The following is a 27,299-nucleotide window of genomic DNA, read 5'->3' on the forward strand; positions in this document are numbered from 1 at the left end:
TAGAGCATGGTAGTCCATATCAGGGTATTATTTCTCGTAACAGGAATCGTACAACTTCTCCTGCTTTCTCTGTACGAGTAGGACATGCTTCTACCCAGCCTGAATAGGTACACACAACTACTAGTAGGTAGCGATGTCCACCGGATTTAGGCATTACTGTACTGTACTGTATAGTCTATTTGAAGATCGGACATAGGGAGTCCCCCCATATACTGGACTCCCGGTGGTTTCACTGGTCCTTGCCTTGCGTTGTTCTTAGCACATATTACACATTTTCGTACAATGGCTTGAGTCAAGTTGGACAATCTTGGTATGTAGAAATGTTTTCTGAGAGATTCTTCCATACTATCTCTTCCAGAATGTGTCCCGTTGTGATAGTTCTGGACAATTTCTACAGCTAGTGATGCTGGAATGACTATTCTTCCATCTTCTAACTGATACCATTTGTTCTCCAGGTACTTCCCAGCTTCAGTCTTTAACCACTCTTCTTCTTGAGCTGTGGAGTCGGTATAAGTGGAGTCGGTATAAGTGCAGCTATATGTTCCTCATATTCCTGTCTTCCTGATTCAGCGGCACGCTTAGCTGCATTATCTGCCATCCGATTTCCTTTGGTTACATCACCATCTCCTTTCAGATGCGCCCGACAATGTAAAATACCAACTTCTTTTGGTTCCCACACGGCTTCCAGTAGTTGTAATATTTCAGCTGCGTACTTAATTTCTTTACCCTCTGAATTCAATAGTCCTCTTTCTTTATACAAAGCTCCGTGGGCATGAGTGGTTAAAAACGCATACCGTGTAGATGTTCACTCTTAAACCTTCAGCCAATTGTAACGCTCGTGTTAGTGCAATTAGTTCTGCCTTCTGTGCCGATGTTCCTTTTCACAATGGCCGTGCTTCTATCACCTTGTCTATGGTTGTTACTGCATATCCTGCATAGCGAATCCCTTCTTTCACATAACTACTGCCGTCCGTATAATACTGGACATCAGGGTTCTGGATGGGAAAGTCACGAAGATCTGGTCTACTTGAGAATACTTCATCCATCACCTCCAGGCAATCATGTTGACTTTCAGTAGGTTGTGGCAAAAGGGTAGCTGGATTTAAAGTGTTAACCGTCTCTAAATGCACTCTTGGGTTTTCACACAACATAGCCTGATACTTAGTCATGCGGCTGTTACTAAACCAATGATTGCCTTTATAGTCTAGCAACGTCTGTACTGCGTGCGGGACTCGCACATAGAGTTCTTGACCCAGAGTGAGTTTATCGGCTTCAGCTACCAGCAGGGCGGCGGCAGCTACGGCTCTTAGACAAGGTGGAAGACCACTGGCCACTGCATCCAGTTGTTTTGACATATATGCAACAGGTCTTTGCCATGATCCCAAGTACTGTGTCAGTACTCCCACAGCCATTCTTCTTTGCTCGTGTACATATAAGTAGAATGGACGTGTATGATCAGGTAGACCTAATGCTGGGGCACTCATCAAAGCCTTCTTCACATCTTCAAATGCCTTTTGCTGTTCAGGTGTCCACAGGAAGGGATCGTGTTCTGTACCTTTTATAGCTGCATAAAGAGTTTTCGCCAATATCGCATAACTGGGAATCCATATCCTACAGAAGCCTGCTGCCCCCAAGAATTCCTGCACTTGTCTTCTATTCTTGGGTATTGGTATTTGGCATACAGCTTCTTTTCTCTCTGGCCCCATTATTCTTTGACCTTCAGAGATATGGAATCCCAGATACTTGACAGTTGGCTGACACAACTGAGCTTTCTTCCTGGACACCTTGTATCCTGCCTTCCAGAGAATGTGTAGTAGATCATGTGTTGCTTGCTGACATATTTCTCTAGTAACTGCCGCTATCAACAAATCATCTACATATTGCAATAGTACACACTCTCCTGGGATGGACTTGAAATCCAGTAAGTCTTGACTTAAAGCTGATCCAAATAGGGTAGGTGAATTTTTAAACCCTTGGGGCAGTCTTGTCCAAGTCATCTGGCGTTTCGAGCCCGTTACAGCATCTTCCCATTGGAATGCAAAGATACACTGGCTTTCTGCAGCAATTCGAAGGCAAAAGAAGGCATCTTTGAGATCTAAGACAGTGAAATAGGTAGCCCCGCCCAGAATTAAAGCAAGCAGGTTATATGGATTGGGCACAACTGGGTGTATACTTACGACCGCATCATTGACTGCTCTCAAGTCCTGCACAGGGCGATATTCATCTGTACCGGGCTTTTGAACAGGCAGCAATGGGGTGTTCCAGGGGGAAGTACAGAATTTTAGGATACCATACCTTATGAACTTATCCAAATATGATTGTATATTCTTCTTGGCCTTTTGTGGGATATGATATTGCCTTAAGCTCACTGGATAGACCCTAAGTTTCAGTTCGATTCGAATTGGTGGGATATTGCGAGCAAGTCCTGGTGGGTTGTTCTCTGCCCACACTCCTGGTATATTAAACAAGGATTCATCACTCTTAGGGTTTTGGCTAGTCAATGCTGTATAAAGTCGCCACTCTTCTTCCTTTGGTACAGATATTGTCATTATACCTGAAGGTCCCTTGAACTTTAAAGATGTTGTTCCATTTGGTAGAAACGTTATCTGCGCTTGTAGTTTTGACAACAAATCACGTCCTAGCAGTTGGACTGGACATTCAGGCATATAAAGGAATTGATGTTTTACTACGTGGCCTCCCAATGTACAGAGTCGACTTTTAAGAACCGGTTTAGCAGCACTCCTTCCAGTTGCTCCTATTACGGTGATGGTTCTTCCAGATGGAGGAGCAACTAGGTCAGTCACCACCGAATGTTCAGCACCAGTGTCGATCATGAACGCACTCCTTTTTCCCCCTATTGATACATCGACCATAGGCTCCGCTCGGCCAAGGGGGATAGAGCCCGGTCGGTATCAATAGTCCTCCATGACCGTGTCAGCCAATCCTACAAAGTCCCTATCTTCTCTATCGCGGGATCTCTGCGCTGCTGGATAATACCTGTCTTCTCTAACACTTCCTCTATTGCTACCATTATTCCCTCCAGGACCTCCTCTACCTCTCGCTCTGCCTCTATAATTACCATATCCTGCCCTAGGTCTGTCTCTCTCATACTGTTCCCTTTGTGGACACTCACTTCTCCAATGCCCTTCTTCCCTACAGTACGCGCACTGATTCCTACTCAGGGGTTCCCTATTCCTTTATCTGCTCCCCTATACACCTCTTTCTCCCTTCTATCTACGCCTGTGATCGCTACCGCTAGCATATCTGCCTTTCTACGCATCTTGCGCTCTTCCTCTTTCTTCGTTTCTGTTTCCCTGTTCATATACACTTTATTCGCTACCTCCATTAGTTGGGTTATGGACATCCCTACGAACCCTTCTAACTTTTGTAGCTTGCGCTTTATATCTCCGTAGGCTTGGCTGACAAAGGCAGAGTTAACCATCCGGGAATTCTCAGGGGCCTCCGGATTAAAGGGGGTATACAAGCGGTATGCCTCCAATAATCGGTCATAAAAGACACTGGGCGATTCATCACATTTCTGCAATACCTCAGCCGTCTTAGACATGTTAATCGCCTTCTTTCCTCCAGCTTTCATGCCAGCAATAATAGCGTCCCTATAAGCTTTTAGATGAACCAAATCTGCGCCATTGACATTCCAATTTGGATCGGCATTTGGATAATGGGCTGTGGCCCATGCTGCTGGGTTGGCCTGATTTTGTGTACGGGCCTCTTCTTCCAGCGCTTTAATTGCCGCTTGATTTATCCTAGTCCTTTCCTCGTTATTAAACAATGTCATTAATAATTGCTGGCAATCAGCCCAAGTGGGATTGTGTGTCTGGACTATTGAGGTAAACAGATCCTTCATGGCTTGAGGCTTTTCGGTGTAAGAGGAGTTATGGGTCTTCCAATTAAAGAGATCGGTGGTCGTGAAAGGGACATAGACGTAGACTGGATCAGCATATTGTATCTGGCCGTCATCGTTAATGTGTGTCGGGCCAGGAGTCAATCGAAGTGGCATTTGATAATGTCGGGGTTGGAGAGTACCGGTAGTTGTCGGGTTAATATGGGGCTTCGTAGAGATGCGTCAGTTAGGGGTTCCGGTCGAGGGGTAGTAAGGCATGGGGATGGGGAAGTTTTACTATGGGGAAGGTTGGTGAGTAAAATATTCCGGGCCGGGCTAGGGGGAGCCTGACCGGAAGCTAGATATGGCGCCAAATCTGGGTATGTGGAGTTAACGGAAGCAGGTATCGGAAGGGGAGGGTTTGAAACAAAGGGGCTGGGCTCTGAGCTAGAGGAGGAAGTAGGTGGGGACAACGGGGCAAGGGGAGGAGCGTTTCCAGCAGCAAACTCTTCCGGTGGAGGAGGAGTAAGGGGGCGGCATAGGGATCTCAGACTCAGGGGGCGTGTCCAAAATGGGCGTAATTACGGCCTTAGTGGACAAGCGAGTCCTGGCCACCATGAGGCGACATTGTTCCTCGTGGCATACTCGGATCCATTTTGGCGAGTCATTTACGGCCTGCCTCCAACAATCAATATATGGAAACTGGCCGTAAAGTTCAGGCCTACCTGATACAAATAACAAACAGAAGATAGTGCGTAGGCGCTTCACTGAAATTTTGACAGTTCTGTATCTAATAAAGATATACAATGAATGGTGTAACCGGTAACCTAGTGCTTCCCCAATGTACCAAATTTACATAATACAAAAAGAAACATTTACCAGTATATACACCTCCCCAATGTGATCACAATAAAAATTTTTGGTAATATTACCAATATAGGACCAATATGGGACTGGACTGTAATACAAACAGCGTGGAACTGGACTTGGGTATAAACTAAAATAGAAAAACAATAAAAAACAACAACATAGTGTAAACTGTATAATAAAAAAATGTGTAGTAGATAAGTATGTGACTCTCACTCACATTCTCCAGAGCCGTGCCAGGCTCAGGGGTGCCAATACTGGCTAACGATCCAGGTGATCCAGATAGATGCGACTCCAGAATTTGGATGCAAAATATATTTATTGTATAAAATTATTTTAAAAGGTATAGGCACTAATGGGCACTATGGGGGTGGAACCCAAAACAGACAATAGTGTATATAGCAAAATTGGAGTTCCACTTACCCCTATCTTTTAGCAGCCCAGAGTGTCAAAAATACACATAAAATAACAAATATAAATATGCAGAAGATTGAAGCAGACGCGTTTCGGCTAACAGCCTTCCTCCAGTGCTTGTCTTCATGTTCTGTTGGGTCTTCTTTTATAAGTCCTATCTGTCCCGTTCACCTGGATTCAATTTCGTACCGGCGTCGCGTCACTTCCGGTTTCGCGGGTGACGTCACTTCCGTTTTTTCGGCCGGCTGGAACGCACGCTGAAACGCGGCGTTCAGGATGTTGGTTGCTCTTAATTGTTATGATTGAGTCCCCATAGCAACCTTAACCTCCATATTTGCAGGATATCATAACGAAATAAGAAAAATAAAAATTAAAAATATGATCTATAAATGGCTTACACATTGCAGGTATTACATTAGCTGACATCAATCTCTTTATGTTTAAAAATAGAGCAATGTATTCTTAGAAAAACTATTTGATTACATACATTAAACAATGCTATGTGTAACCTCAGAGACTTTACATTTAGATAACAATTAAACAGAAAGCCAGTATAGCCTTCTAAACCTGGTAATTCAAATAGAATAAATTAAATACATTCTAAAAAATATTTAAAAAATATGTATGTATGAATTCTATAAAAAATGTATAAACTCAAAATCTAAATTTAACCCCTTCGGGGATAGGGTATTAACATAAAAAATCCACTTGCCCTCTATCTTCGCTAGCTCTGATACAACCTGATACAGCCACGTGTACACGCTGTACCAGATTAGGATCCAAACTGCCACGTGGTGGCCATGCGGCAACCAAAGTAGGCCATTCCCTACTACACAATGTAATCAGGCGTGCTGGAGACATCTTTACCCCAAAATCACATGCTTTGTATCCCTTTTTAAAATTCTTTATCATACATCCTAAGGGATCCAAAATCGTCGAATCCGACGCGCCCATACTTAACAACGGAGCGTCGTTTCCAACAGAAACTATACAAACACTCTACCAATGGTCACACCCGTTCCCTCGGCAACAGCACCACGTGGTACAGTTACTAAGTGAAACGCACACAACAAAACACTCAGGGAATTCCCGTACACACACAGCTGTTACACCAGTCACTAAGTAACTAATACGGCGAAACTGGCGAAACTATACGGTCACCCACGCTATAATTCCCTATATTTGAATTACCCGTCTATAACATACCCCAGTAACATCGTCTTTACAAACAGTAGTTACAGTACGGTTAGCACAGGTTAAAGTACAATTTAAAGTCACAGTACAATTAGTAGTGGTTATGGTGTTAAACATGCAACATAGACGACAATTATTAGTACTTATTTACAGTGTCAGTAATTATACATGGTTATGGTACCGTGCGCTATAATACAGTTACACACTATTCACACTCTCGCTAGACGGCAGAGCTCACGCTATCTAGCAAGATATACACGCTACTACAACAATCTTTAACACATATACAATTCCCAACTAATCTATTGGCCAGTACCTTGATGGACTACCTAAAACTATCTACAAAGGTTTTGGTTAGCCACACTGCCCAAGCACCACATATAGCGAACTAGAGGGCGGAATTTACAACAGTACCCTCTTAGTCTATCTACTCTATCAATAGTCTAGTGGGTTCCAAATTTACACGCCTTCCCACTTAGCCAAGATAGGTTGAGATCTAGCGAACCGAATTTACACAGGCGCCGCTTAGTCTCCCGGTCCCTCCGACCTAGCGAATGAAATATACACCCTAGAACGCTAGTCTAGACAAGACACCGGTGTCCGGCTAGGGCTATTTACACCAGAACCCCGCCTGACTCCAAACCAAAATTAAACGGGCTTACTAAAGGGCGTTTAATTGAGCGGTGCTCCTTCGCTCCTTCCCTCCACTGGAGGGGGCAGATTCAAAATAACCCCTTATGGGCCTACCGCACAATCGGTATCCAATACCCCTAGTGGGTCCGCCGTCTAAAACAGCGGTCGTCTTACCTCCTCGTTCCTGAACTTGAGTTCACACTCATCGACGGGGACACCCCAGCACTTACTACGTAGAGGCCGATGATCTCCTGGACAACAAACCAGTGGCGCCGAGACGAAGGGAGGTCCACGCAGAAGTTCAGGGGTGCAGCCGTAGAGAACGTGGGCAAAGATAGACTGTCTCATGCCTCTGCTTCTCAGCTACCGTTGAACGATGAGCATCCCGGCCAATGCACCAAATAATACCGGAGAAACTGACGGAAGCCAAGCACAGAGAGATGGACACAGGTTTCTTCAGGAAGGAAGAGATTCTTTATTCGGTTCACCGATCGGGACTCAGAGGGACTAATGTCACCAAAATACAACAAGTTCTGAGCCCCGGACAACAGTGTAGGCTCCATATATAAGCATGTAACTCCACCCATAAGTAGCTCCACCCACACATTCTCTTACCCAATCAATCGAATAAGAACTAACTTCCTGTTTGACCGCATGGCTTGCCCAGCACAATGGAGGAGGGGAATACTACATCCAGTATTCTCGCACATGCTCCGTTCACTACTGATCGTATCTTTGCCACGTCCTACCAACCGACCGATACACCAGTATATGCACGTACACATGCCACGTGGTAATCTCGGCCTACTAAATTTATTTTTACCGAGATTCCACCACATTTACATGTAGTGTTGGTGTAGGATTGCATGTAGTGTTGTTTGATTGAAGTGTTGTGTTTGTATGTAGTGTTGATGTTTGAATGTAAATGCTGAGATCTATGCATATATACACATATGCAGTCACACACACAGTAACACAGATACTCACTAACACACAGATAAATACACTGACACACATATACTCACACTGATACACACACACACAATGACACATTTATACATCCACACACAGATATACATGCGCACTGACATACACACAAATCTCAGTTTAGATATTTTTAGCCACCTCCCTACTACCTTTTGGGTGAAGGAAGGTGACTTCCTGCGCTAGTTGAGGCTGATGGGAGACTGAATCTGTCCAGGCTTTCTGTCTGCAATGGGCTCCCTCCTCTCTCTCTGTGCATCCTTTGTCCTCCTAGCCCAGTGATGGCTACCCTTGACACCATAAATAGTTTCTGGGCTATATTTCATGATGCTCAATTAGCTTTTAGACTCTAAAAGCTAGCTGAACATCATGGGAAATGTAGTCCAGAAACAATTTATGGTGTCAAGGTTAGCCATCACTGTAGCCTTTGCGGCCTATAAATTGGGAGGAAGTGACAGGACAGCACTGCTGCCGACATTAAAGGGGTCCAGTCGCGCTGCTAAAGGGCAGTAGTACCCAACCAAGCCCCTTATTACATCTGTCTGCCTTTTGGGATTGCCCTATGTGAATGGGCTACTTGATGGGCCCCCAATGCCTGCATCGTTTGAGTGCTGCCCTGTGCATGGCTTAATATGTCATAGATCCGCAATATAGTCCGGACACCAACTGGACCACATAGAGTTACACGGCCCATGTGGGCCCCAGAGCACAGCTGGGCCTCTTACAAGTGTAAGGGTTGTCCCCCTCCCAGTGGCGTACATATGATCCATGGGGACCCGGTGAGAAAACTGATCCGTGGCCCCCCTCCCCCAGGTTACACCACAAGGGCCGGGCCGCAACACATGGCGGCGGGCACCCAGTCGCAGGGGTCCGCAGGGTGGCCGGGCCTCCTGGAGTCTCTCCAGGGTGCCCGGTCGCAGCTGCCACCCCTGTATGTATGCCACTGTACACACACACACACACACACACACATACATACAAACACACACACAGATACACATATATACAGATACACACATACATACAAACACACACACAGAGAGACACATATATACAGACACACACATACATACAAACACACACATGCACAGACATACACACACATACATACAAACAAACACATGCACAGACATACACACACATACAGACACACAAACAGAGAAACATTCATACAGACACACAAACATACATACAAACAAACACACACATATACAAAATATTTTAGTCGCCCTCCTGTTTCCTACCTTTTAGATGCTGGAGGGTGACTTCCCTGGGGTCCATTGGTGGCTCAGCCTGATGGGAGTCAGAGTTCCCACTCTGAATCCCTCCTCTCTTCCTCCCTCGCGGCTCTGTCTGATAGCTAGGAGGAGTGACCGGGACAGTCATTTCCTCCCAGCGTCTGATGTCATCTCAGGGGGCCCGGTTGCACTGTTAACGTGCAGCAGCGCTGATTGGGCCCCCTGGTAAACCATAGCCATCGGGTGGCCCTAACAGCATGGGCCACCCGATGGGCCCCTTCACGTGCGGCACCAGCGGTTTTACCATGCGTGCCGGGGCCGCAACACATGGTGGCAGGCACCCGGTCGCAGGCGTGGCGGCCCGGTCTCAGCTGTGACCCCTGCGACCCCTGTATGTATCATTTCCTGTGATGTCATATTCCGACTCCCAGGCACCACTGCGGGGTGCGCGAGGGACCTATACAGGAAATGCGGATCAGGATCGGAGCTCCCTCAGAGGAGCACTGGGGCAGCCTACTGGACCCCAGGCTGTGGATACACTCCAATTCTCCAGAAGGTAGGGAGACGGGGTGGATTGAAAAAACGAGAGTGACCTGACCCTACACTCAACACCCACATTAGATAGGGACACGGTAGAGCTCCTGGACGCGGAAATAACACTGGAGGAACTGGCCCTGGCAGTAAAACAGACGAAAATGGGCAGAAGTCCGGGCCCAGACGGCCTACCGATCTGCTATTACAAAACATATGCCGATATATTATATACTCCACTTGTAAATACATTTAACGCCTTGAAAGAGGGAAGCCACCTCCCCAAGCAGTCCTTGACAGCGCATATCACAATACTACCTAAGGACGGGAAGGACAGGGAACACTGCAGGAATTACCGTCCTATCTTGTTAATAAACAGTGACCTCAAGCTACTGACCAAAATACTAGCCACCCGACTCCAGACACACATACCCACCCTGGTACACCTGGACCAGGTTGGATTCATAATGGGACGAGAAGCACGAGAAAACACCATGCGCACCCTCACACTGATGCACAGCGGTAAACGCGCCCCAAGAGGCCTTCTCCTGCTGTCCACGGACGCGGAGAAGGCATTCGACAGGGTAGGATGGAAATACATGTTCCACACACTCGAGCACATGGGACTGGGCCCGGGACTTAGGGGATGGATAGAGGCCCTATACACACAACCCTCAGCACAGGTGATTGTCAACGGTGCCCTATCGGAACCGTTCGACATAAAAAACGGCACACGGCAGGGATGCCCTCTGTCCCCGATCCTTTTCGTCCTGGCCTTAGAACCACTGATGGTGGCCATCAGGAACAACCCAGACATCACAGGGATGCTAGAAGGTACAACCCACCATAAAGTCGCGGCATATGCCGACGACCTACTGTTCTACATAACCAACCCAGAAATCACCCTCCCAAACATACTGAAAACATTCCAGGAATACGGGCGACTCTCCAATTTAAAAATTAATCTAGCCAAATCATTCATACTAAACGTCAGTATTCCAGAACACAGGGCAGAACCACTACGCCAACATTACAAGTTCCAGTGGGCAACACATAAAATTAAATACCTAGGTATATGGCTAACGAAAAAGGAAGGGGACCTATACAAGGAAAACTTTGTGGCCATGCAGACAAAAATGCGCGCAGAAATGCAAGAATGGGCATACCCCCACATCTCTTGGCTGGGCAGGATACAGGTGGTGAAAATGAACCTCCTGCCACGCCTACTCTATCTTTTCCAAACTATCCCCATCCTGATCCCCCGCTCATATTTCGCCTCACTGCGCACAGCCCTAACCCACTACGTATGGAATGGGAAAAAACCCAGGCTCCGTCACGCTCTACTGACCCAACCAAAAGACAGGGGAGGGCTGGCATTACCAGACTTCAACCTCTATTACAGGGCATGTCATTTCATGCGGATAGTGGAATGGACCAAATCAGGCACACACAAACTTTGGAAACAGGCGGAAGAACAGGCAGCGGGCACTCCGGCCGCGATACTGCCATGGTTGCCACCAGGTGCCCCACTGGGAAACGCAAAACAATCCCCTTACACAAACGCAACCCTATGGGAATGGAATCGCACAAAAGGGAGACACGGCCTTACTACATACCCCTCCCCCCTCCTGCCACTTACACACAACCCTGACTTCCCACCGGGAGCAGACCCAAGAGCATTCAAAGACCTAATTCGGGACCCGCTACCCAGACTTCTACACGTCCTCACAACGACAGGCACTAAGACATTAACAGATTTACGGGGCACCATGGAACACACACTCCTGACACGCCTAAAATACCAGCAAATTAGGAGCTATATCACCTCCCTCCCACAGGGACCGATACTGACGAGAGCGACCACCGCTTTCGAGAACCTTTGTTTAGACCCTCACCCATTGACACACGGAGTCTCCATACTATACACCCTTTTACTAACATGCATACCGACGGAACACCCGCGATTTATGGGAAAATGGGAGACAGCCCTGGGCCACACGCTAAATGATGAAGAATGGGAAAAGATATGCTATCTTACTCACCACTGCTCCAATTTTAGCAAGACACAGGAAACGGCCTACAAATTACTGACACACTGGTACTACACTCCAGCAACACTACATGCACGAATCGCCTCACACCCCCCTCAATGTTGGCGATGCGAAGAGGCAATGGGCACGCTCCTACATATCTGGTGGGAAGGTAAAAAGATCACACCATACTGGAAAGAAATACATAGAATACTAGGCCAGTACTCGGATGATCCACCTCCATTCAGCCCAGCAGCCATGCTCTTACATCACACCAAGGCTCCCAGAACAGCATATAAACGTTCACTCACCATACGCATTCTGAATGTAGCCAAAGCTATCATACCCCAATATTGGAAGCAACAAGTGACCCCTCCACTAAAAGTCTGGTTCACACAAATGGAGGAACTAAGATCCCTAGAGGAACTCCATAACTCCGCAAACGACACCTCCCAAAAATACCTTGACACTTGGACACACTGGATAATACAAACGTCCAAGCCAGAATTCATTAACACGTTAATGACCCTGCCTTAAATATGACACGTAGACACTTCACTAACATTGAGTCAGGTTAACGACAGCCCATACAAATAACGAAGCCTCTCCTCGCAACCTCAGCACACCAACGGAGAGCTCTCCACCGTCCACCCAAGCAGAAATAAGATACATAAGCACACGACACCCTAAGCGCACCACCGGCGCGGGGACCACATAGGGGGATACAGACTGGTTAGCTAAGCGGACAACACCTCAGAGGGACAGAGGGGATGAGGCGCTATAACCGAGACACCCACTAACCAGACACCCATGGAAGCTGGGAAAGGGGGCAACTAGACCAAAAATAGGACACGTGATCAGTAGAATACAGCAACCCCGTAGACATACGGAGTAGCAGACACCCGGGCCTCGGCTGTTGCGAGACCTACCCCACTACACACCCCCACAACGACAGGAACACTACACACGAATCACTATCATTGGTATGAATATGAGGACCTGCGAGTCCAACGAAACTGCGGGCCTGCGAGCCCATCTGATACTGATATTGATAATAATACCGATATATACAAGAATCAAATGGCATGCATATATGTAGACGAGCGAACTTCAATATATATTTACCATGGAATGCAAAGTCAAACTTTACTCAAAGAGGGACCTGCGAGTCCTACATACTGCAGGGCATCTGCGCCCACTAGACAACACGACTGTATATGGCTAATACCGTAATCAATATCTACTATTGAGGCGACCTGCGAGTCCCACTATACAATATTTGATACATGTTGAAAAATCAATAAAAATTATATTTACAAAAAAAAAGAAAAAACGAGAGTGAGAGAGAGAGAGAGTGTGTGTGTGTGTGTGTGTGTTCCACTCCTCCACAATACTGTCCCTCCCTCCTACCATAGCCCCAGTCCCCCACAATACTGTCCCCACCCCAATACTGTTCCCTTCCTCCCACAATAGCCCCAGCCCCCATAATGCTGACCTGTCCCTCAAAATTGTTCTGATCCCCCCACAATGCTGCCCTACCACCCCACAATACCACCACTGCCCCCATACTGTTCCTATCCCCCCAACATAGCCTCAGTCCCCCACAATAGTGCACCTGCCCCCCACTAAAGCTCCAACCTCCACAATACTGTTCCGATCCCCCCACCATAGCTCCAGATCCCACAATACTGTTTTTATCCCCTCACTAATGCCCCTGTCCCACACAATACTGCCCATATCCCACCACACTAAAATGCCAAAAATACTTGCACCTACCCTGCATGTATGTGTAAGTACCTATGCATGTACTTGGGAGCGTGTGTCTGTGTCTGTAAGTCAGTAGCCTTGTGTTTGTGTGTCTTTCTGGCAATATGTGTCTGGGTTTGTGCATCCAGCAATGTTTATCCTTTATTGTGTCTGTAATGTATATCTGTGTTTGTAAGTGTGTAACTCTATCTCTGGGAATGTGTGTGTGTGTGTGTGTGTTGGAGGGGAAAGCAACTTGGTGATTGTAAAGGGCCCCAATAATTATAATTACAGCCCTGAACCCCTAAAGTGAGTAAGTTTAAGCTTCCTAACATGCATTTGCTGAATTGATAAGCGCTCAGAAAATCACTATAAAACCACATTTCCTCAGTTCTGGAAGCAGATGTAACCTAATGTAATCAAGTGTATCTATTCTAACATATTGACTGAGAAGCTTTCAGCAAGCTAACTCAGCCCTGATGATTGAGGCTGGCAGTGAAAGGGTTAGGCTTGTTTGGCCCCGCCTCCTCCTCCCTGAATGCGGAAGTGCTGGCAGCTAGTGGTCCCTGATGTGTGCATGTTGTGTGAGCTAGACCCATGATGGCTGCTGGCTGTCTTGTGACTCAGGACTCCTTACTGTGACCGTGTTGCGGTACCATTGTGTGTCTTTCTCAGTGTGTCAGTATTGCACTAGTAAGAGCTTACTAGTAGTTTGCATTTCGTTGTCCAAGTTGTGTGTTGTTCAGTATTACACTCAGTTTGTATTGTAACAGTCAGAGTAAGCTTGTTTATCTTTTCTCAGATATTGGATATATTGCAATAGCAGCATTGTCCCTACAGGGATAGATAGCTCTGGGATGGTGTGCTGATGTAGTTGTTGTTGTTTTGTGTAGTTCTGGTACTAATAGTTTGCTGTGGTGCACCGAAAGGTTAGTGACTCTTACTTGCATACATATATACATTATATACAGCTCTGGTATAGGACTGTACAGCTTTTAGAGGGTGTTATTTTTGTCTAACTGTGTGTACAGCTGTGTGCTTCCTGCCTGTAGTGTATTTTAATGATGGCCCCCAGTGACTACATTGTGTTGTGTTTTTTATTACGTTGTGTGTGGTTAGTATCAAGCTGGTCTTCAAGCAATGTTGATGGAGTAGGTGGTTCTGACTTGTTGCCCAAGTCACTCTGGGCAGAAGAGCTGTCACTCTCCCTTCTCCCATCCTACTACTCCTCTCCAGATCTCTCTAAAGACCCAGATGTCTGTATTCAACTTCTACATGAATATGCCAACAGCAGTGCTGCCCTCAGTGGGTGCTTGGTGAAGTATGCAAGGCCAGTGCGAATATGCCAAGGGTGCCATAAAGAATATGTGTATCTGAAGGCGGTCATGGCTAAGATTACATCACAAAAGGTCTGTGGGACTGGTCGGGCATATGGGGCACTTAACACATGGCAAATTGTTTTCTACTGCACTGTTTGAACCTTGTATTTGTTACATTCTTAAAGGAACTTGTCAAACACCATAACCACAACAGCACACTGTAGTGGTTATACAGGAAGAATGCCCTGCTGCCCCCTCATGTAAGTAGAAACTTCTTACCTGGGGTGTGCCTGGTGCCGCTCCCTACCTCCTCTCAAAAGCCCAGAAAGATAGAAGCCTCTGCATAAAAGGTTCTGCTTGCTCTCCTGAGCTAAGCCCTACTGATTGCTCTTTGCCAATTGGCTAAGCTTGGCACTGAAGAGAAAAGGCAGGGAGAGGCAACCGGTGGACCCCAGGTAAGAAGTCAAACTAATTAAAAACAATTGGACTTACCTACAATGGGGAAAGGGGAGCAGAACACGTTTAAGTGGTTATGGTGCTATGAGTGTTTCTTTCACCATCTGGCGATTGTGGGTCGGACATTTAACTATTCATATACCTAAACCTTCATTAAAAGAGCGTGGCAAGAGCATCTTAAACTGTTTGACGGGTGGTACTAACAAATAAGTGTATTACTGGTTTGAATTGATCTGTTAAAATATATCAAACCTAAAATTTCAGATATCTAAGAAATTGATGCAAGTATTTACAAATTGCTTATCGTGTTTTATTTCATGCTACGACTCCAATCAGGTAGCTACAATAAGATACATATACCTATGAACAAACTGTCCTACCTTATTCACTCTTACTCATTTTTTTTTTTTTAAATCTTCATACATAGTTATTATTTCCTGTTTAAACCAGCCATAGGCATTTTGTTGGTAATCTTGAATTCTTTTGGTATGTCATCTATGGTGCTAGTTCATGTGGTGACCTTGTCATATGTACTCAGTCATCGCATTAATAGTTTTTACCAGGTACTCTTTACGTGTCAGATTCCTTTAAATCTCGTGATATATTAGAATAGTGTAATGCTGTTTTTTTTTATGTTTTTTTTTTTTCCCCCTTCTCTTTTCTTGTCATCATATTGATGTGACGCGTATTTCTTTCCCGCTGATTCAAAATACAATCTTAAAGAACTAAGAAAATCTATTTTTTTGTTTTTTAAGCTTGACGTATTCCTTTTATTATTAGAAAAAGTAAAAAAATAAAAGCAGTTAAGCTTATCTCTAAGCCAGTGTCCTATCTGCAGCCAATATGCCTTCTGTGAGATCATCAGTCATAAAGAATTATTGAGAGGACACAAGGAGCAGCAGTTGCCAATCCAATACTCCCTATCCAGCGCTAGTAGCGTCAGCTAGGATCTTACCTGAGCAGCCACCGTACATGCTCTTTGGTCCGATGCTTGGGAGAGCAGAAAGACCGCCTGAGGGAGGGCACAATATTTAGATAAAATTGGATTCTCTTTAGAAAAAGAGCATGAGTTATAAACAGCTTGACCGGTGCAGGTAGCTTAGGGAAAGGTTCTAGACAAGTTGAACCATAAAGAATTATGTACTGTGCAATTTAAAAGCAGTCAACACAGATATATTGCACTGGTAAAAAATTAATAATTTCTAAAACAAAACCAAAAAAACAACAACAACATGATTGATGTATAATAAAATCCTGTCGCACCACCTATGACATTCCTACTTTCAAACTCAAATTTGCTTTAGAGATTAGTGAATAAGCCTGTGTGTGAGCATTTTTCCCTGCACAATGGTGGAGTCAGCATTTTTATTTATAGTACTGTGTTCTCTTCACAAGGAAAGAGGAAGTGCCTGCTTCTGGCTGCAATATTTCTTTATTTCAGATGACATTCTAGTTTCTCTGGAAACAGGAAACTGTTAGTTTGTCCAGTGAAAATGTATTTCCTTAATTTCTGAAGCACACAGGCAATGCTTATATTCCATGCAGGAAATCTAAGGTATAATGTTATGTAACTATCAGCCCTCCACATCCCAGATGTGAATATCTTCTGCACTTCATTCCTGTGAGTGTGCATTGAACAAGGAGATCTTTGCTTCCATCACCTTCCAATGCAGAATGCAAGAAGTAGAAGTAGAGCCACCAGTGTAGGAAATATGGAGGGGGGATAAATCACCCCAGCCATGTTTTTCAAATAGTAAACAGCAGTGATTGTGACAGGAGTGCCCTGGCACCATTCCACGGTCATGGGAGCAATGGTCTGCCTCTTACCTGGGTACCACCTGGCGCTGAGCCTCCTATAAGGACGTGTGATGCACATCTGGCTTCTGTAGAGCTGCAGAAATTGGATGCCAATCCTGACGGCCAATTGCTGGCTGAAAGTGTCAGCTGAGCAGTCTCAGCCAATGAATGATTCTTTGTGCAAAGAATATGCACACAATTGACATAATCCAACCTGTAACAAAATATATTTCAAAGAGCTGGTTATCTCCTCTACAGATAACTTTTAAAACCATCACATGGTCATGGCTAAAACAGGTTTTATGCGATGTGATTGTGTTTTTTTGTTTTTTTTATTAATTCACCAAACTAAAATGTCTATATGGAAATATAAGACTTTTGTATACATACCCGGTTCCATGTTCATGTGACAGTATTGTTTTTGTAATATTAACAAAAGTACTGCCCCTACAAATCTAACAAAACCACATTTTTATTTCTGTCTTTTAAAGTACCCACTGAATAGTACGTACAGTTGTGCACTGAGTCTCCTGCAGTCAGACCGGGTCCACATGCTTGTGAGCCTCAATGATTTCTTTGATGACACATGGGATGATTGCAAGTGTGAAAGTAAGTGTTCCTCAAGCACTTTACACTCCATCAGAAGAGAATTGTATAACATTGTCTATATATTCATTTTGCTAATGGTTGTACAACCCAAAAATGAAGAATCTTCAATATTGCATAGATCAAGCATGTTGAAGATGTCAGATGCAATGGAAAACCCAACAGTCTGATTCTTGCTCAACATCTATCATATTGTGACACCAAATTACAACTGTGAGCAAAAGTCTTACAAAAAATAAATTTGTTGGGTTAAGCAATAACTATTAGAAAAACATCACACAGAATAGAATGCACAGGCCCAACCAACCCTATTTTTACAGGACCTGTACCGACTGTTTCCATATGTCCCACTTATGAAGACACATGGGAACTTTCCCCAACAAGCATAGTGCAAACGCATCGTTGGGCACGGCTGCGCTATGCTCAGGGTATTAGGCCCTTGCAGAGAGTACTGAAACTGTTTTCACTGCATAGTCTGCCCTTGGTTGGCTGGCCTACTTGACTACTGCAGACTGACTTATCATTGCTATGGCCAGACCTGCCCCCTATGGCTAGAGCCAGTGACACAAATTGTGTCATTAGCCAGCCACGAGTATCTTGCTTCACAGGACACTGAAGTTGGGAGATATGAATGTAGAACATAGTGGAAGTCCAAACTTGAAATATTTGATTTTATTCTTTGAATGCTTGGATCTCCCTCTGCCCCTAAAAATAGTAGCACTTTAGCTCTGTTTATCAAACCCCCCCTTTTTTTTTTTTTTTTTATTCTTTGTTTCAGAGAAAACCACAACAACCTTTACAGAAGTTGTCCTCAAACGTAACAGGGTTATTTGTCCCATCTGTCAAATATTGCATAACGTGAAATAAAAAAATAGGAAAACAGTAAATTTTTACAATAAAAGTAGGTAGCGAAAAAGAGGGCAGGGGAAAATAGGGGGTACCACTGCGATGAGATCTGATACGTCTGATTAACATCCATATTTAAGCTGAAGAGGTGAAATCCCACCAAGGATCACAAACTTAATAGAAAGAGGGTTGTGTGTTACGCACCATAGCAGCCAGCAGACATCCTTACTTGGTTTTAAAACTGAAAGAAGTCTTTGTATTCATCCTTTATGTTTACAGAATTCTTTATTTTTTATTGAATGCTCAGATAAATGGCTTTAATTGTAAATATCTGGGTAGGCAAAATACTTTTTTGTATATTTGTGTTTTGTAGTTACATGAAGTTGTTTTTTTTTTCTATTTTTTTACTTTTTACTTTTTTCTTTTTTTCTTTTTAGGTTGCTTGCAGAACAATAACACAGAGGTACGAGACACTACCATAGAATTTATGGGGCTGTATAAAGAACTGAACACATGCTTTATTCAGTATATGCAGAACATGGAGGTAATTCTTTTTATTTTAATTTTTTTTCATTTAAAAAAAAAATAGTTCTACCATTTTGTACATTGAACTTCAAATTTTAATTAAAACAGGGTAAGTAGGGTGTATCTAAAGTTGTTGAAGGGGTATACATGCAGTGCTTTATTTCATAGGTGTGTAAGTTTAACTTGGAAGTTTTGGTTGAGACCTGGTGAATGCCAACTGCTAATGTTGTCTATAGACAGAGTGAAAGGCTTTTGAGGCCATTCAGTTGTTGATATCACTCTATTCAGATAAGCATCCTCTGGCAACAAATCCAGAGTGTTGAAGTCATGGGTGAAGGGTTTCCATGCAAGGTCCACAGTGTTGCAGGTGGCCAAAGCTAGGTGGGACTGAGAAGTGCGTATTAACTTAACAGCGCCAAAGACAATTAAATATATATTTTGTCTTCATGATAAACTTTATACATTGCTCTGGGAGCTGTTCTCGGGAGCTGTACAAATCTGCATTCATAACGCTATAGTGTCCTGTCCTTTCTCCTATCCAGGTCACTGAACTAGTGCAATAAAGATTTAATAAAGTGAGATTTTACGCACGTTTTTCCAGCCCTGAGACTCTGTGTCCCGCAATTTCACGGATGAGGCATGTCCAATACAATGCTCCTCATAGGGTGGGGACCTATTGCACATGCTTATGCAGATAATGAATACATTTATTTCCTTTTTATTTTACTTTTTTTTTTAACATTATTTGTTTCTGGGGTTTTGTGCGCTGTCTTGGTTTTTGCCCCCATTTCTTTCCGGTGATGTGTTTTTTAAGATAGAATTGCTGTACAATTCAGTTTGTTTCATCTCTTTATTTACAAATTCTTTTAATTAATATGGTTTATTTTATTTTAGGAGCCTCCATTTCAAATATCAGAGGGCAATTACTCAAAAGTGTGCCAGAACTGTAATGGGAGTTACAAAAGTCTCAACACTCAGTATAGTAACCTGGAACATTCAAAATCTCTGTGCATTGACTTGGAAGATGCTGTGAGTATGTTTGGAACACATTATACTTGTTAATTGGCCATGTATAAATGTTTGCTGTAGCACTCCTTCCACATGTATATTTTACTTCATTTATTGAACCTGGATAGGCTTTTTGTACTGCCGTTGGGTTCAATATTAAAGGGGTTGTCAAATGCAAATTTGCCAAAAAAAGTAGTTCCCTGTTAAAATGTACCTTGCTGCACTGCTTTGTGGATTTGCATGCAAGCAAAGAGATAAAAAAAAAAGCCAAACCATGTGACTTCCACTCTGTAAATTGTCAAGAGATTAAGTTGTTGTTTCACCCAACAGGATAGAACGCACAACTTTGGCTGTGGTTTAAGTGTTTTACCCAGTGAATCAGAAACAATTAACGTCCTGGGATTCTCCTACCCTCCAAAACAAATAAATAAAATAAGTTAGTTTTTTTTTTTTAAATCAAGCAATCAGCACCTTTTGGCACAGCAACATTTGTTCAACAAAACAAGCAACAAATACTCAAATGTTGAAATTGCCACACTTTTATAGCAATGGTGTGCACAAGGGCTTACCTAAATGTATAGCACCTGTCATGTTGGAAGCCCCCACCTGTCAGCCAAGACAAGGGAAATGAGACTACAGTGGGAAGTCAGGCAGATGGCAACTAGAGCTGGATTTAACCCTGCAATATAAATATTACAGTTTAAAAAAAAAAAAAAAGCAATGTTTTACAATGCAGGCTTAAAAGGACCATACGAGGTGATTGAGGAATAGCAGAACAATGCCAGAAAGCTTATTCAGAAAAGCATCCAAAACATTTTTCCACAAGAATCTTTGTAAGTTTTTAAAGATTAGGGTAACTTGTCTGAATCACCCTAGTAAGTAGAAGCGAGAGATGAATGAAGAATAATATCTTTGAATTTAAGCGCAACTGTATCAAGCGCAGGAACAGAATCTTGTATCCATCATGATCACATGGCAGCGAGGGTGATTTTGTTAAATAACTTTTGCTCAGCAAACCCTCCACTGGTTTTGCTAACAAGTAGAACTAAGGGTCAATCATTAAAGCTTACGTTGTTTTTGGTGTTTAGTGTATCTTTAATCTTTTGATTGAGAAGTATGTTATGATTGCATTATATTCATCATCAGCCTTTTCTTGGCTGCTTCTTGCTACTGAGTAGTATTTTCCTACATATACATATATTAAATATATATTTGCATTGTTTGCTATCCTGCAGGAGAAGGGATAACTGTTCTATTTTGGTATTTCAGATGAACGGTACTCGAATACTTTGGAGCAAAACATTCAACTGCACTGTACCCTGTACGGACACGGTTCCAGTGATTGCTGTGTCTGCGTTCATTCTGTTTCTACCATTCATCTTCTATCTCAGCACTTTCCTGCACTCTGAGCAAAAGAAGCTAAGACTTGTCTTACGTAAGTAGCTATTGTAGATTTAAATTTTTTTATTTTTTTTTAACTACATTCTTAAACAACAAATGTGTTAATGCAGCATAATAAAGGAATACGTTTTTTTGTTTGAGCAGGTGAAGGCTGAATCCCATGAAAATTTGTCCTAACGATTTTGAATAATGCATAATGTTTTTTTTGTTTGTATTAAGGTTTATTTTTATAGCTTAGTTTTGTATTCAAAAATGCAGAAGCCCCCCACTTCACTTATCCACTTACCCTTGATTGATATCACCTTGTTAACTATATAAAACACTGCAGAGTGATACTGGTACAGCTCCATGCTTGTATAACATCGTTAATTCAGAGGTTTATACTTTTTCCTTGTTGCTGTTTTCCTGTTGATGTATAAAATTCTAAATAAAGAATTGAAAAAAAATGTGGAAGTTTTGTACATAATAATATAGTTCTATTAAAATACATGATACAACTTCTCTTCCACATTTACTTAAATTGGGGCACATTAGGCCGACAAACTCAGGCTGTCATTGTTATCTAAGTTGGATTAAATCACACATTTTGGGAATACTGAAGTGTAGTTTTCTGCATAATCATTGTAACTGAAGAGAACGCGGACTGTGGGTCCTGGGGTTCATGAGCACAGACCTTCAGCTACATAATCACTACAATGAGCTATCGTTGCTATGGTTATTAAAGGTATGCATACCCCACTTATTCATGCAAGATATATCCGATTACAACAGGTAAATTGCATCATGAAGGGCCATTCCTAGAACATTATCTCCTCAGTCACATACACAAAACAACAAACACTGAAGATGACTGCAACTGTCAAATTATACCAAATAATAACCACTAATTTCTAAAGATCACAAAAAAATAAGTTTTGTGTTTTATCCTATATGGCTGCATAAATATAATCTATATAAATGCAGAATTAGAAAAGAAAATGTTTTAGTCAAAATTACAAAAATTGTGCACTTTGGTTGTACTACGAGGATACGACTAAAATAAATAAATAAAGCATAATCGTGCATGTCAAACACAAAACATTTTATAGTGAGAAAGGAAAAATACACTTGACTCCGTGTAATCAAACTGATGTCACCACCAGTATTTGGACCAAAATTACATTAGATGCTCTGATACCTATATAAAAAATAATAATAATAATAATCTCAAATCACTATTATTACAAACCAGAAAAAAAAGCTTGACTACTAGTATAAACATAAACCGGTATAACTCCTGGTTAGTTTTAAGTACAGAGTGGGCCTATGGAGCACAGCAAAGATGCTAAGCTTCTGTTCATGAGACCTATAAGTGTGAGTGTGGTTATAATTTTCTCCAACCATTGTGGTCCCCTGCTGTCAGACTTCAGGTAATAATGTGCAGGCTGTCCTAGATTCAGCAGCCTCAATAGTGTGTGTGTGTGTGTGTGTGTGTTTGTTTTGCCTACTGTGGGATCGATACAATTTTTTTTCCCCCTAGTAAATAATATCAGTTTACAGAATAAATTAATATTTGTCTTTCTAATTGCATTTTGATTCCAATGTAATATTTTTTTTTTTCCCCAGCCAAGAGATTTGCATCAAGTGCGAGCTTAGCACACATACAGGATCTCAATAACTGAGCAGCAATACTGAGCAAGCCAGCATTTACACTGGACACCCAACTGTATTTGGTCTCAAGCAGAAGGATTTTCAGAGAGGCCAGCCTAATATAATCTAAAGTTTCCCTTCTAAAATGATGAGGAAATGAAGCCTGGGAGCAGATAACTTGTTAAATGGACTGAGTAATTGTATGTGGATTTACACGCACATTTTTTGTATTGTATGGTCTCTACTTTATACTGAAATCCCAGGGCTAGATTTATGTACAGGTGAAGCCTTGGAGTTAAACAATGCACGTGTTGTTCCAAGGAACCTCATCTTGATGTTTCTAAATGTTATATGAAAAGATCATGGAAGATAACACTTTCCACGTTTTAATTTTTTGTTTGTTTTTAAACTGTGACTGGTGGCGAGTTGACAGCTCACTTCCACGTCTAAAGAATTACTTCCAACTCTGTTTTTTTTTTTTTCCTTTTGACAATCTTCTCAGTTCACTCTTTAGTAAATGAACATTTGCGTTAATCTCAGACAGTTCCAGTACACCAATACTGTTTGTCTTTTAGTATTTGGTTTGCTTGCTCAGGAAGTATTTTGTAATAGGAGGTTTAGGTCTATTTGAAGGGCTTTCTATAAGATTTTCATCTGCCATATTTTGGAAAATGTATTTTTTTTTTTACATTTTATTCCTGTTGCAAAATTAGATGATATATATTTCAAATGTTTTTTCGAAATATGTACAATAGGATTTATAGATCAGCCATTTTTAAGTTTCTCTCCATCAATTTAAAGAGCCTAGAGTATGAGTAGTAACTGCAGTGTGTTGTATTCAGTTTGCTCAAGTGAAACATCCTTTTTTTTTTTTTTTTTTTAAGGATTTATTAAGTTATGTGTAATATTATATAGATTTTCTTTGTATAACGGTATATTGTTTAGTTACGCTTGATTAATTTTGAAAAAAAGTTTTACACAAAAGTGCAGATTTCAGTAGATATTGGCACTTTTTATAAATGTACCTTGTTACATTCCATTGGCTTTCAAGCAGACAACCAGTTCTGTTGCTTCCTGGTTTGGTTAGCTCAGTGGAGCTAAACTCAAGAGACAGCAATTGCTCAGAGCACCTGTATTGTAAAGACCTCATTGAGCTGCACTGGAAAGTCTGTTATTGGATAGCCACAGAAAGTCTGGGCAGGGTTACAAGGGGAGGTCTTGCAAAGGCAGCAGACAAGAGATTTTCAGCTTTTGCCAGTGGTTTTTCGTTATACCCCAGTGAGAAAATGCATAATTAAATGCATGCATGTTTTAATTTGGGCTATATCTACTAAATAATTATCTTTATTGGTTTTGTATTTGAGAAGTGGGATCACCCTTTAATTTTCAATCTGATAAAGAGTTTCCTGTGTAAGTAGTTATAGCCAAAGTAGCAACAATGTTCACACCTTCATAAATAACCTAAAATATTAGAAACGGGTATCAGATCCTTCAGTGTTTTTTTTTCTAATTATATAGATCTTTCTATTTCCTATATTCTAATCCAATACATTAGGTGCTTTTTCACCATTTCTGTGGGATTCTACTCATACACAAATGATTCTTCCATTATTCTATGTACAGAGCTATTTCCAGTTATCTTTTTTATTGAGATGGAAACGGTTGAGGATTTTAGGTGACCCCCATTACTGCCCCAGGAAGCACCCCTAGTAGCCATATGAGGAGTGACCAGTGGAGGTATTCCATTGCAGTAATGCAAACACTGCATTTTCTCTGAAAAGACAGTCTCTACTGCAAAAAGCCTGAATTGAATGATTCTACTCTCCAGAACAAATACAAATATCTGTAGTTGTTCTGGTGACTAGTGTCCCTTTAAGTATATACCTGGAGTATGTCTTTTTAGTTTAATCAAATTTGTAATATTTATTTTCCACTCTTTTTCATAATGGTCAGGGGGTAGGTGACAGTAGTCCACTTATGCGGGACATTTAATGTTTGAACGACAGAAGAAAGCACTGTTTCTATTCATTGTTGCTTTGTGATCATCTGAAACGAGAGATGAATGTTCTGAATTGGAGGTTATTGTTTTGACATCCATTGTGCTCCAATTTCAACTAATTTGGATTAGATCAGCTGCTGCCTGCCATGCAGACTCTGAAAGCATTACCTTGATTTGGTGAATCATATGATTGAGAACTGTTCAAAGCAATCTTTCATTTATGCTTATAAAAGCTGGTTTATATCTGCCAACTTACAGAATGACAGCTTTGATACAGTAATCAGTGGCTTTTTGAGCATATTCATGCTAAGTAGGTCTGAAAGTCATTACTATAGGATTGGGCAGTTAAGCGCTTTACAGGGGAAGCCGCTTTCCAGAGTTTGTGGCCAATTAATCATTGTCCTCCCATGTAAAAGCTCGTAAATAAAAGTGTTCAACTTTCTTAAACAATATAAAATCCCTGGTTTGGTGAGAAATCCAATTGTTTTATTAGCCTGTGTGCCACCTGTTATTTATTTACATATTTTGTTATTTTAATGTGTTTTAACTGTAAGGTAGCTTTGAAATTGCAATGACTTGTAGTTTTTCCAAAAAATATTGACTTATAATGTTTACAATTACTGGTTATTATCTCTCAATCACTTTTCACTAATAGTTAAAGGGTTACTCCAACCCTTTTTTTTTTTGTCTTTATGCCCTTTGGGTCAGTATTCTGTAGCCCCCACCCCACCCCAATAAACTCTAAATTCGTTTTTTTTCAGACTCCTACCACCATGACCACTTCTAACAGCAGAAGTCATAATGGTTGGAGTAACCCTGAAAATATAAAGGGTGTCCTGGAGTAAAGTTTAAAAAGAGGAGTATTTAGCAGGAACATTTATTTGGTTTCCATGGTAATCATTTTTAAAACCCAGAACTGCACTTTGCTTATAAACTTCATAAAATGAGTAGGAAAGGGGCACGGCAGAAAAAAAAAACATGCATTATGTTTTATATTGCCAATTGTATTGCAAGCAGTGTCTATTTAACCCCTTAAGGACACATGACGTGCCTGACATGTCATGATTCCCTTTTATTCCAGAAGTTTGGTCCTTAAGGGGTTAAGCATAATCAGATATGCCTGGAGACTGACCCTCTCCCCCTAATTTATTTTGTATTAATTAAGCTATATTAAAAATCCTCATCTCAGAACTGTTTGCACGACCCTACTGAAATTTTCTTTAGAGCATTGCCATTGTTGATAGTGATAGGAATTGCTTTTTTGCATTTTGAGTCCTGTTTTACTCTCCTGGATTGTTATTTGACCATGGGTGGCCAACAGGTACATTTCTGGCTGTTGTGGATCAATAACTTGTTTTGCATATCTTTGGCTTGCAAGGCATCATGGGAGATGTAGTTCCTTAACAGCGGTAGAGCTACCTGGACATTCCTGAAGACTGCTAAGTTGCTTTTAAACTCAGGATTTTCGACTGTAAATGTTTACGTCCAACACAGTTTAACTCTTGTTCAAATCAAATGCATATGTTCTAGACAACTCTATTTTGTTAAGTCTGAGAAATATATTAAATACATTTTAAGTTCAATTATTCAATTATATTTTCTTCACTTTTTAACCAGATATATTTTGGTTTATTAAAATATAAAAACTGTGCATAAATAATTTTTTCTTTCATAGTGTCATGTATTGACTTCTTCCTTTTCTGTCACTCTGTGTATTACGTGGTAAAAGAATACTATAACACTAGTGTATTAGTCACTGTTTAGGTGACCAGATCAGTGCTACCAGGTTTAAGAAAGGTAGTTTACTTACCTTTTTCTCCCTTGCAGAACCGGTCTCCAAGATTGGTTGAGATCGATGATCTCAGCCATTCCAATACTTTCCCATAGGAATGAGGCTGGTGCACAATCAGATGGTCTCTGTGAGACCATCTGATTAAACTACAGTTTGACTTTATTTCACTCAATTGACTGTAATGGTACTTTATATTGACTAGAGGCAGGTTAGCCCTGCAATGAAAACATTCCTGGAGAATGGCAATCTTTTCAGCTGCAGGGCTAAAACAGGTTCTGTCACCCTCTGTCATGATAAAATACTCAAACACTTTGTTGGAACATCGCTGAAATTCTAACACAGTCAAAACACATCTTAAGACAAAGTAGGGACTACTTGATCTTAAATATTTTTCATAGCTTGACAACAGGTGGGACTACTTTTTGTCAAGTCCTCACGTGATG

General features: G+C 41.9%; 1 protein-coding gene across 2 annotated transcripts; it reads left to right on the top strand.

The window, feature by feature from the left end:
- The first annotated feature begins 14,025 nt into the window (after nucleotides 1–14,025).
- Nucleotides 14,026–23,611, top strand: OSTM1 (osteoclastogenesis associated transmembrane protein 1). Of its 2 annotated transcripts, none has more exons than XM_063443532.1 (6): nucleotides 14,026–14,887; nucleotides 17,542–17,659; nucleotides 18,940–19,046; nucleotides 19,922–20,056; nucleotides 21,305–21,470; nucleotides 23,042–23,611. In XM_063443532.1, the coding sequence occupies exons 1-6, from the start codon at nucleotides 14,540–14,542 to the stop codon at nucleotides 23,095–23,097; spliced, it is 930 nt and encodes a 309-aa protein (XP_063299602.1). In that variant the 5' UTR covers nucleotides 14,026–14,539; the 3' UTR covers nucleotides 23,098–23,611. The 2 variants fall into 2 exon arrangements, with proteins under 2 accessions (XP_063299602.1, XP_063299603.1); XM_063443533.1 differs by lacking the exon at nucleotides 23,042–23,611 and adding an exon at nucleotides 21,581–21,621.
- Nucleotides 23,612–27,299: the final 3,688 nt, after the last annotated feature.

Source organism: Pelobates fuscus, chromosome 2 (genome assembly GCF_036172605.1).
Source record: "Pelobates fuscus isolate aPelFus1 chromosome 2, aPelFus1.pri, whole genome shotgun sequence".
Lineage (NCBI taxonomy): Eukaryota > Metazoa > Chordata > Amphibia > Anura > Pelobatidae > Pelobates > Pelobates fuscus.